The sequence below is a fragment of the Zosterops lateralis genome, assembly GCF_965231275.1.
Source record: "Zosterops lateralis genome assembly, chromosome: 16".
Lineage (NCBI taxonomy): Eukaryota > Metazoa > Chordata > Aves > Passeriformes > Zosteropidae > Zosterops > Zosterops lateralis.
The window spans coordinates 8,750,293-8,762,643 of record NC_139776.1 but is presented as its reverse complement, the minus strand read 5'-3'; the positions used below and the strand labels follow the sequence as shown (position 1 = coordinate 8,762,643).

The 12,351-nt window shown below is 37.2% G+C and overlaps 1 protein-coding gene across 3 annotated transcripts in view; it reads right to left on the bottom strand.

The window, feature by feature from the left end:
- ZMYND8 (zinc finger MYND-type containing 8) overlaps positions 1–12,351 on the bottom strand; it is a 42,958-nt gene that overhangs the window by 5,697 nt on the left and 24,910 nt on the right. For 2 of the 3 annotated variants that reach the window (XM_083873156.1, XM_083873157.1), the window contains exons 4-14: positions 11,717–11,935; positions 10,746–10,859; positions 9,868–9,960; positions 8,503–8,590; positions 7,799–7,854; positions 7,268–7,345; positions 6,125–6,240; positions 4,549–5,030; positions 4,067–4,207; positions 1,351–1,503; positions 140–643 (exon numbers count right to left, since the gene is read on the bottom strand). In XM_083873156.1, the coding sequence (XP_083729282.1) occupies positions 140–643; positions 1,351–1,503; positions 4,067–4,207; positions 4,549–5,030; positions 6,125–6,240; positions 7,268–7,345; positions 7,799–7,854; positions 8,503–8,590; positions 9,868–9,960; positions 10,746–10,859; positions 11,717–11,935 (2,044 nt within the window). The remainder of the gene's footprint in view (positions 1–139; positions 644–1,350; positions 1,504–4,066; positions 4,208–4,548; positions 5,031–6,124; positions 6,241–7,267; positions 7,346–7,798; positions 7,855–8,502; positions 8,591–9,867; positions 9,961–10,745; positions 10,860–11,716; positions 11,936–12,351) is intronic. The other variant, XM_083873158.1, reaches the window with a different exon arrangement.

Genomic DNA, 12,351 nt, shown 5'->3' with positions numbered 1-12,351 from the left:
ACAAAGGATGAACAATCACTCTTAAAAATTGTTTCAATACAGATATTTTAATCTTAATGCAGAAATAAAGGTGGCAATTCTACCTTTGGTAAGAGCCCTACAGAACAGAGGAGGAAAAAAGGAAATAATTTCATCCTACCATCTTGTTTAGGAGAAGGTTCTTTAGAGTCTTTCTTGTTTTTCCTTCCTTCACGAGCACAATGATCATCTCCTAGATCAATGACGAGTTCACTCTCAGAATCAGAGTCCAGTCCTAGATGCACAGTTGGAGAGTCTGTTTCATCTTTACCTTTCAGCTTTTCTTTTGCAGGATGCTGTAAACTCTTTCCCTTTTCAGAAAATTCTTTTTCAGTGTCTGAAACAGCCTTTTCCTTGACCGGTTCTTCCGTTTTCTCCACTTCTGGACTTGTGCTTTTAAGTTCCTCTTTGTCTTCATTCTGTGCTGGAGGCTTAGGTTTTTTTTTCAAGCTCAATGATTCTTTGTCACTTCTTGTACCTTCCTTGTCCTCACCATCCTCTTGATCATTCTTTGATTTCTGATCCTCATCGCTATATTCACTGTCACTGGTATCAGATTTTTCAGAATCTTCAGAGTCACTGTGTTCTACTGCAGTATAAACAGCTTCAGAGATTTCATTTATTCCTAATTGTGGGAAGGAAAATACATTCCATGCTGACATCAGGCTGACTGACATTACCAAGAAAATACTCTATATACTGGAACAAAGTGTACACAACTCATTAACTTAACTGTAAGTCCTTAAGCTACAAAGCTTAGTGCCCTATCCCAGCACCACAATGTGTAAGAATGAACTTCTACATTCAACATCCAATCAACATTTTTATTTCATTCAATGGTCCTCCTTTCACTGCTTTTTCCCATCCTCTGCAAAGCCTTTTGTTCAACTGAGGACCCAATGCTGGCAAATTAAAAAAGGAATTATTTTTATCCACAAGAAGCCACCTTAAAAATCAGCAACACTATTCACCTGATTATAGTTAGTTGCTTACATTCATTCTACTTTGTGCAATTGACAATTTAGGCAGAATTCTCAAATTTTTCAACATGCAAAGCAGATAAAACTATAATCCTCTCATACTATCCACATCAGAATGGTACAGAAACAGGTTAAAAGATGAAAGTTTTTTGACAAAAATTTTAAACATCAGGTCTCATGTGTTTCAAAGCAAACCAGTTCAGTGCATTCTACTTGCCTCAAAGAGTTTGAATATTCTCTACTCTTGTTTTAAAACTTAAAATATTTATGGTTTTACTACTCAAAAACTTATTTAACCTCCAATTTAGGTGTATCCTTCCCATGTGCACTGTTGCTCTTGAGGGACACTCACCCAGTTGTGCTTTACAGCTCTCGATGGTCTTGTCCAGATTGAGCTGGAAGCGGCTGCGGATCTGGCGCTTGGGCGAGATGAGCTGCACTGGGGTGCTCTGCTGCTGCACCGACTCGCTCAGCTCCTTCAGATCCATCTCAGCTTTGCTACGGTCTGCAAATAGAAACACACGCTAAGAAAGAGATTTGACAAAAAAGAACCGAGATCAGAATCCAGATAAAACACATTTCACCAAAGAGCAATGCAGACGATCTGGAACGTACTGCGCTTTTTGTTGTGATTATGGGTTAAATTATAGCTCTACAATGATTTTACTACAAAGAATGGATTCTTCCTCTCTTCACACACAAAACACAGGCATCAATTATGGGGACATTTTCTCCACCAATGCAAATTTATCAAGAAATCCCCATTCAGGTTTGTAAAGCTTTCTGACAGCACCTCTACCAAGCTACTGCTGTTATTTACTACTAGGAGTACTACCTTCACAGAGAAAATTAAATAGAAATAAAATCTTTATAGCCATTTAAAATCCAAAAGTTAGGTCATGAGAATACATATAAAAATGTGGATTATTCCACTGGATAGATTAGTAACTCCAAGATAGAATAATACATTTTTCAGTGTACATCAGCAAAATCTTGAGTTTTCACCTACATGTGTAGAATTTTCACTCTGAAATGCACACATCTGTCTGCAAAGAATACACACTACAGTGCTAAGGGTAAAACTGTCTTAGCAACTAAGTTTCACATTTTTGCTTCAATTTTCCCATTTCAGAGGCTCTATTTGTATAGCACAGTCCTATCCGTTACCCTTTGCCAGGAGTGCTGACATTCCATCAGTGCTCAGGGCACTAAACCAACTGGAATTAGCTGGGGGAAGAGAAAGGACCCATGATGAAAGGGGAAAAAATGAAGAGAAGAATTATGTTTGGCCAATTTAGCTCCTTCTACTGGCTCATGGTAGGATCAGAAAAGCCAATGCCATAAGCTGAGAAAAACCAGAGGCCATAGAGAGGGCAAAAGGTAACACTGGCACAATGTGCATTTGTGCTTTATTTTCAAGTTTCATTCTAGAGCGGTTAAATATGACACAGTATTGCTCTATTTTACTGTATATATATCTACAAAACATTGTCTGCTGAGGTGCAACTTAGAGAAAAGTGAAATAAATACTAAGAGCAGAACCAATGATTCCTCTGACCAGACATTCTTTTTAAGTTTGAATTTCCTATCAAGGTACATTCATACTGTTTCCTGCCTCTGTTATCCAAGGGCAGGTTCTATTCTATCAGAGACACATTTTTCTTCCCCCCAAATCCCTGTATATCTTGCTCATTCACACCTCCATATTTTGATTTAGCAAGTCTGACAGTAGCAACAGATGGTTAATTTCTGTTATTTTTCCTTCCTTTTTGGTGAATTGGAGACCACAGATTCATCCTAGCACTCTTCTGAAGAAACAGAGTGCCTTTGTTTTCTGGACTCTCACTTTTGTTTTTGCAGAGAGAAATCCTGTTTATGTCATGTATGATAACGAGCCACAATGAGTTATATTGGAAAAATTCTAATATCCACAGAAGAACCCATGTCTGCACAGCTGACACTATTAAATGAAGAAGGATTGTTATTTTCACTCTTATCACCAAAAAGCATATTTAATAAAGGAAATTCCCCTAAACATGAAAAAAACCCCCAGATATTCTACTTGAGAGCATACAAGCACTTTCTTTTATGGTATTACTCATAGACCATAACAGCAGAATTTCCAATCTATGCTATTTATTCAAAGTGCTCCAGCTGATGTCTCCCATCTGTGGCTCAAATAACTGCAGCACTTCCAAATGCATTGTCACCTCAGATGAGGTGACAAACAGCTGCAGTGCAGAAGAAACTCTACAATCACATCCACATATATGACCCACTGAAAAATAGATTTGTGAGCTTGTATCTAGAATTAGAATATCTGTAAGGCACTGAACATAAATTCATCCATTGAACTTAAGCCTTCCTGAAATACCTAGCTAACACCAAAGGGCAAAATCCTGGTTCTCTGGAGGCAAAAAGTTGCCAGAACTGAATCAGAATGCTCACAGGAACAAAACATGACTGAGGAAAAACTGATTTACATGTTTGGATTGCAGAACTATTTTACCAACTTAGTACTTACCTACTCCATCTTTCAAAATTCCACAATCCCAAAATTTACTTCTAGGGAGTTTCAAGACTTCAAGAATTCTGCTAATTCCTTTCATCCATCTATCTCCCTAGAGAGGGATGGTCAGTGAGGAGGTGATGTGAAGGCAGCAAGAGAGAAGCCCTAGTAAATCCTAAATCCTAAAGATCACAAGAAAATCTTGCCAGCAATTCACTTGAGAGAGACGGAGTGGTGAAGAGCAGCAATGTTCATGTAATAACAACCTTTAGAAACTTACCTACTGTTTAGACATACTCACTTCTACAGTTCAGCTATGAAAAAAAATTATCCTTTAACCACTTCCTTTCATCAACAAGAAAAAAATAACGGAAACTTTCTTATACAAGATAAGAAACCCAGTAAATCTGATGAAACAATAATTACATGTGCGCCTCATTTAAAGACCTTTGTTCATTTAAAGCCACACACAAGCACGTTTGTTCATATTATGCTGCACTGACACCACCATAATTTGCTCAGCTGTAAGAATATTAGGTTTTAAAATGTCAAAACTAACCAAGGTTAAGATTCAGAATGCTTCCTGGAGTGGAAGTTCTTTCTTGTTTAGCAGAAATTGGCGTTGATGCTTGAGGAGAGAAAGGTTTGGGGCTGCCTGACAAGCTCCCTGCTTGACCTGTTCTTGTTGGTGCTGGAGAAGCTGAAAAAGTACAAAATCAATAAAGACACATTTAATACCAGAACACCTACTCATGACAATTCTAATTTTTTCTTATTTATTTCCACTCTCCATTCACTTTAATAGTCACAACAATTTCCTGCTATTTAAACTAAACAGGTTCAGTCACTTTTCAAGATTATTCATTCCTTCTCAACGTAACAGAAAGAACTGTTCTTTCTTATCTGTGATACTGAAAGTTAAATTCCTCTCTTTTTTTTTTAAATTTCTTCATAAACCAAGTCATAATACAGCCTGTCTTTAAAAAGTATATGGAATAAAACCAGTCCATTTCCAAAGTCCTGTACCTCATTTTTTTTTACCTGTATTTTTCTCAATGAAGTCCATGGATTCTTCACTGGCACTAAAATGACTGGAAGTTGCTTTTTTCTCTGCATCCTGTTCAACATCAGACCCAGTGTGAACTGATGAGTTTGTACTCATTGGTGACCGTGGCATATCTGTCAGTGAAATCCTGCGACCTGTGCTACTGCCCAGCATGGACTTGCTCATCAGGATCTTGGGTGATGCTGTCATATCAAAATTCAGTTTGATTTTCTCTTGTTTGTCTGTCTTTGCAGTTCCAGCAGCTGGGTTTGCAGGGTCTAACAACATTTGGTATTGATTGTTGGGAGTATATGGTGTCCGGAAAGGTGCATAATTAAATACTCCAAATTTTCTACGAATGTTATCAACATAAACCTCCATTTCTTGCATTGCACTATTGAAGATGCTTTTAGTCTTTTTCACAGAAAAAGGAATTTCTTTAGACATGAGGTAGCAATTATTTATTGGAACCCAGGCCCTGTACATAAAACAGAGAAATAAAAGATCATACACTACATTTCATACTGTGAATTGACATTGCCAACTTTTATTCACATACTGATTTATGTGAATCGTATAATCATGAAATCATAATCATAAAATCATAATCACAATTATGATTTTATGATCATAAAAACATGAAGAGCTCAGATAATTTTAAAGAACCATCATTACATTCTTTTAATACTTCAGTGCTTAGTTTTGGTAAGTAAGCAAATTGCATGCCTTGGATTATCACTGGCTTATTTTACTTTACTCAGTAGCAATAAAACATGACTTAACACTGGCCAAATATGACGAAATATCCCTAATTGGAACACTTGTGTAACTGCAAGACAGCCATTGCTAAACAGTCTATCTGTCATAGCACAAAAATGTAAAAAGCACGTAAGGAAATGAATACTTCACAAGCACCTTCTTAGTAACATTTTACACCCCAGGCCAGGTTGGCCAATTCCATGCCAGGAAAAGTTCTAGCAGCAAGTACTGGACAGATTTTATCTATCATGAAATAAAGCAGACCCTGAAACTGCCTCCCAAGATGCTAAGATAGCAGGAGCTTTGACTTAATTATTCCACGGCTCTGTATAGTTGGGTTTTTTACAGCACATATTATAGATTTATATTTCTAAATTAAATCAACTTGAATTCATCATGGCTGTGTCCATCTAAGCAGAGGATTCACAAGTACAGAGAACTCCCTTCAGAGCAAAACTGGCAATTTCAACACAGGTTGTATTTCTGTATATTTTAAACCTACAGGTGTGTGTATATATTCCCATAATGTTTAGACAACTTAAATTACTTCATTTGTTTTTTCCACCTTTAAGAACTCCAGTTCTCCCCAGCACGACACCAGCCACAGGAATTAAGCTGCATACTCACCAGATCATGTATGTACCTTACAAATATGGCTCACCCTCTTACAGACATCATGTAAGGAACTAAAACTGTTTGCTACAGTTTGTTAGGGTCAATGTTCCAAAGACAGGATCCAAAAACTTTTAAGCACACAAAACTACAACATGAATTTTTTAAGCACAGCCAGACATTCTTTTGTTCAAGTCCCACCTGTCATGTTGGCCAAAGAAACGGGCATCGACTTGCCCGTCTTTATCCCTCAGTGCTTTAGCAGGCCAGAATGGAAAGCCTTTGAGTTTAGCCCAGACCAAAGGGTGGGGATTGCTCTAGAGGAAGAGGCAAAATACACAGTAAGGAAATGTAAGCACTACTACCTTCAAATCTGATAACAAACATGATTTTATTAAAAACTGTATGTAGTACTTAGATTCAGTAAATATCCAATGTGCATAAGGCACTTGCCAAATACAAGATTGCATTTTACTATAAACTATAATAAATCCTGAGAGGACAAAATGATAAAATTATATTTTAAAAAAACTCCCAAAACATAAAACTTTACACATCTTGATTAAACTTATCGTTATTGCACTTCCTAATTCATTTATTTTTGATTAGTCCCTTCCAAATATATAGCATCACATAAGTTAGGTTAGAGCCAATCTTTGAAATGCTCTGATTTTCACTTAGGCCTGTGTCTTGGCAGATCATAGGACACTAAAAAGTCCTTGACTTAGGGTAAGCACTACTCAGCAAAAACCAAAACATCAGTGTGTCATCAACATTATTGTAAAAATACAGCACTGTTCCAGCTGCTAAGAAGGAAAGGAACTCTTATCCCAGCTGAAACCAGGACAGTCCAAGAAAAAACTTGACAGATTACACACTTCTACTTAAGAATCTCAGGGTGTCTTCCCAAATTCAGTTCAGTATTAAACAGGAAACAGACAACTTATCAATAGGTCACAAAAGAAAAATCAAGTCTAAACTGATGCACATCTGCAGAGAGAGGTTCACATTTCAGAAATCCACTGGGTACTGAGCGTACCACATGTAAGCGCTGCTGGCACAAGGCAGTTACCTTATATTTGAGGACAGGGAACTTGTGAACTGGTTGCTGACAGCCTTTACAATTACTTCTGACTAGACCAACCCTTTTGTGAAAACCTCCAGTCTTACAGCTAAGTAACTGGAGACAGTCTGATTCCACAAGGATGATATGCCAGTCTGGTCAGCTACAGCAGCTTTCCTTGACTCAGTAACCACCACAACTTTCAAACAAAGAGGGGATAACAGTCAAATGAGAACAATTAGTTTCATGTAGTAGCTAGACTACCATAATTTTTAACTTACACAAGGCTCACAAAACCAATTCTCGCGTTTTTGGCAAGCAGCTAAATAACATTCCGGACATACTTCAATTTCATTCATCTGGAAAGAAAAAGCAAAGTTATTGGAGAGATTAAACAGAGTCCGAAGTGTGGTCATTTGCGTTTCTTCAGAGGAAAATCATATTGTAACAGTAGAACCACAGAAAGTACATCTATGCATCAGAAGATGTTGGTCTCTTTTTCCAGCTCCAAATATTCATTAACAAGACAGGTGCCTTTCAGCAGAATCCATATATCCACTTTCTCCTCTTCCCTCCCCTCCCCACAAGTTTTAATTATAAACAGTGAATGTCCTAGTGGAAGACACCTTAGAAATGCCTTTGCCAAATGCCATTCTGTAGGCTATGGATATGGATACCTAAATTTTAAGGAAATCTACAAAAATTATAAATCTGCATTACACATCTTGGAAAATATGTATTACATCACTCACAAATACATGGCATGGAATACTAAACATACAGAACAATTAATTTAATTGAGGCACTCATACCTCATGCTCACAGATTTTGATGATGACTTTTGCTGTTTGTGTCAATTTGTGATTTCCTGAGGAAACAATAAAATGCTTTAACCAAGAAAATTGTTATGGTAGAAATAAGATAAAATCAACAGTTTTCAGATACAAAAGTTGTCCATAAAAACAAAAGAGAAGATCTAAAAAAATTATGTCAAAAATATGCATGAACTACATGCTTGCAAAAGCAGAACAACACTTTTCTTCTCAATGTGACATTTAATAATCATTAAGTGCTCCTTTTTGTAGCCTATTGCAGCCTTCCCACCACTGACCCACCCCTTCAATGAGGGATGTGCTGTATGAGCTTCTCGATTAGGTCTCAATCAAGTGAGGTACAACGCAAAACATTAAAGCAATTTGCGGGTTGGAACTAAATGATGCAAATTGGATCAGGTCATCTGAGGTCCAAACCATTCAATGATCCCATGAACCCAAACCATTCCACGATTTTACCTTATATGAAATGTTTGCTCTAAGGTGAAATGACCAAGTGACAGCTCAGGTTGTACCTGGCCCTACAGTTTTATTTATGGCAGTCGTTCAAAAAATTTGATGTTTTTAGGCACTGTGGTCATTAACAGGAAGACACTTTCAGTGCAGAAATCTAGAAATTGCTCCATGACTTTAACTATGTCAAAGTTTCATATCTGAGGATGTAAGTACATATTAATACCTACCCCCATTGTAAATAATGCAGTTGTGCAAAATCCATTTGGCATCAGCCAAAAATGCTTCAGTGCAACCGTACATTTTCTTTTTAACATTCTGTAAAGAAGAAATTAAGAATGTATCAGGAAGAAGAAATCAGTAAAAAAGCGACAGCTTCTTCCTGAACGTTGTGCTGTATCAGTCATACAATAAATAAAACTGACCCCTGGAGGTGTTCAAGGCCAGGCTGGATAGAGCTCTAAGCATCCTGGTCCTGTCCACAGCAGGGGGCTGGAACTAGCTGAGCTTTAAAGGCTCTTCCAACCCAAACCAATCTGTGATTCTATGATATTGATTTACTGCAGACTTATGATTCTAAATGCTTAAGAATCTCTCACATTCAAGGTGCCTTTTGACTGCCCTGAAAATGTATGAACTGTCTAAATTAAATAGTGAATTATTTAGGTCAACATCTCAAACATTTCCAAAAAATCATGTTTCCTAACACAGCATTAGGAACAGGATGTTTCTGCAGAAAACAGTCTTTGGTTTCTTCTACTGATGCATTATCACTTCACAGCAGTTTTAATTTTTACAAGATCCATAAAAAATACTGGTCACAGTACATTAGACAATATGTTTGATATTACAGTCTGCCTAGTGGGTAAAGCAATTTGATTAAATAAAATCAGTCCCATGGTTTTGTTACCATACTTTATACCATAAAGACATCAGCCTCCACAAATCAAAATCAAAATTTCTCTCTTCACCAGGTCCTGACAGAACAAAGCTCTGCAATGCTTCACTCTTCATTAAGCAATGGAGAATTGAGAATTTCTTCGTTCTATGTACTTTCAAATTGCTATTGAATTGAGAATGAAAGTGCCATTATCCACCTCTTGACTGTTTCTTTTTTCTTCTACACCTCAGGTGCAGTGGAGATTACAGTATTTGTTGAATGATCAGTAAAATGAGTCTGGAATGACCCCTGGATATACATCAAATGGTCCCTAATTAATGAACGAATGATCTGTAATGATCAAATGAAACATAATAAAACATAATGATCAAATGAAAATCCTGCTTTAAGAAGTCTCTCCTGGAGATCATTTATAGAATCAGATTAATTTAATAGGAGGAAGTCAGTAGTGTAAGCTTGTCTTTTTCACGCTATTTTTTCCTGAGCACTTGTTACTGGCTCAGACAAAACAGTGAAGTTCAGTTAACATATGATTGTTTTTAAGCTGTAAATGAACTGACTTTCATACTAAGAAACCACCCCACCCATCAAAAAAATATCAAACAACTTCTTTCCTCCTGCCATCAAACATTTCTAAAATGTTACAGATAGCAATCAAACTCAAGGAGCCTTCCTCTGTTAGCTTCATACAAACCTTCTCTAATGTACAAAGGTCCATTGGATGAAAGATATATTCTGCATAATCTGGGTGTTGATCCAGTGAAACTGGCTTTTGAAATGGCTCTGTCTGTTAGGGGAAAAAATAACCACACTGGTTACTAATACTGAACAGTTTCATCAATGACAACACTCACTCATTTTCTAATACTATTTCCAGCTGTGTTATCAGACAAAATTCTTCAAAGGTAATTATAAAATATTGTGAGGTAATAAATTATTAGCAGAACAAAAGGAACTAAAAGGTCTCATTTGACTGATTTTTCATATACTGGACATGATGAATTGCAAACGTCACAAATTGGGGGATTTGCAGAAGGTACTGTTGTGATTTACAACACACAATGACACATGTTTTAGACATACTGAAAGAAATTTCCTCAGCACTTTAAAAGTTAGTGATACAACCAATTTCTGTGGTAAGAACACTTGCTAATAACAGATAGAAGCTACATTTTCAGCACTTATAATCAATAATGCAACAGTATCAGTGCCTAGGGCTCCTGTCCATATAAATATACTGGGAAGAGATCATGTCCTCACATTCTCCTTTTATGTCTGATAGAGCATTGTCCACTTTCAGAGAGTAAGAAACCACCACCTTCCACTGGAAAACCACCAACTGAAAATACATCCAGAAGTTACATCACAGAACTACACTGCACTCCAAAAACAGTCTGTACAACTTAAATTAATCTGTCTGTGCTAGACAGGTGGCAGATAGAACAGAAGCTGTCACAGACAATCTGATAAACTAAACTAAACATTCATCATCCACTAAAGGAAACAGACCCCAGATTATGACAAATACATGATCCAAGTATTTAAAGAAGAAATCAACGAAAATGTCCTTACCCCTGGCTGTTTCATTTTCTGTAGTGCAAACTTCAGTAGATATGATAGCTGTTCGATGGTGAGCATTGTCATTGCTTTACTCTGTGTTTCTATGCATTCTGCAACTGTGATTTTCTAAAAGTTCAGATTAAAAAAACACTTCATTAGCAAACATTTCCAGATAAATCTTTCTCCACTGAAACATTCTAGCATTCAAATGAAAGATAATAGCTGTTTTATAAGAAACAAAACATTTCTGAAAATGCACTGTAAGTACTTCAGATGCCTGTTTTACCTGGATTTTGGCCTGTGTATGTTATCAAAAAAGAAAAAAAAAAAAGGAAAAGACCAGAAAATTATCCAGCATCCTCAAGATGACACAAAGTGAATATGTGAATACATAATTCCCAAATACAACGTGGGTTCAGAGCAATGTGGGAGAGTGAGAAGGTCACCTGGGCTCTAATAAAATAAGTGATCAGAGGAAAACATGCCCTAAACCAATTTGCTTTCACTACAGATACTTGGATGCTAAGTATTCTCTCCCCAGAAATCACTGGAGAGGAATGATTAAATTCTTCCACATTAACAAAATACCCACTTGTTTATGTAGACCCTATAGTGCAATTTTTCTGCACTGCTGCAAAGCTGATCAGCCCACCAGAAGAAGCTCAAGTTAAACTACTGAAAACTGCAGAATGATTTCTGAATTACTGGTGCCTGATGAAGAGATCACTTTGAAATGGTGCTTCTCTAGAGCTGGAGACACAGAGGAAGCTGGAGACTCGTGGTAAGAAGGCAAACACAGGCCAGGTAACACACAGAGAAAAAGTGGTGAAGCAGAGCCATGGATGCCTCCTCTTCTGTACAAATTTTTCTGGTACTTTGACCAAGAGGCAATGTAGGAATAAACCAGAAACACTTCAGCACACAGAAAAAGCTGCTTAAATCTCAAAACCAAGAAAGAAATCCACTCCTTATGGCAAACTAACCTCACATTCTGGGCAAAACCAATCCCCCTCTGGTTCGGCTGTCAGTTTCAGACACTTAGCATGATAAACCCGAGGACAGAGTTCACAGCAGAGGACTTGGCCTTCCCGATGACAAACCCAGCAATAGAAATCATTCCGTCCATCCTGTGGTACAACATCAACAGGGTCTGTGGTGAGTGGCTGCTTCATATAGTAAAACGGACCATGTCTTAGTTCTGACTGAAATGTAGGCAAGAAAAACAGGTTTGGTTTCAAAACAAATTTGCATTTTTTCACATCATAATATTCATAATATATAAGCAAACAGCAATTTACAGAGTTTGATTAACATTTATGCAAGCACAGTATCTTAGTCATTGCACAAAATCATTCATAAAGAAGTTTACTGCTTAATCAGATGTCAAATGACAATTTGCACTCAAGACCAGCAATAAATTTTTTGTGGCAAGTGAGGGCATTGAGTGCAAGACATGCAATTCAACAAGAGCCAGCAAACACTTTCAGCTGCAAGAAAGAAGTATTGCTATAGAAGCTATAACGCCCTCTAAACTCAGAATTTCATGGGGCCGTGCAAGCCAAATACTGAGATATTTAGTGGTGGCTAAACCTGGGACAACTGAAGAAGTTAGTCCTGA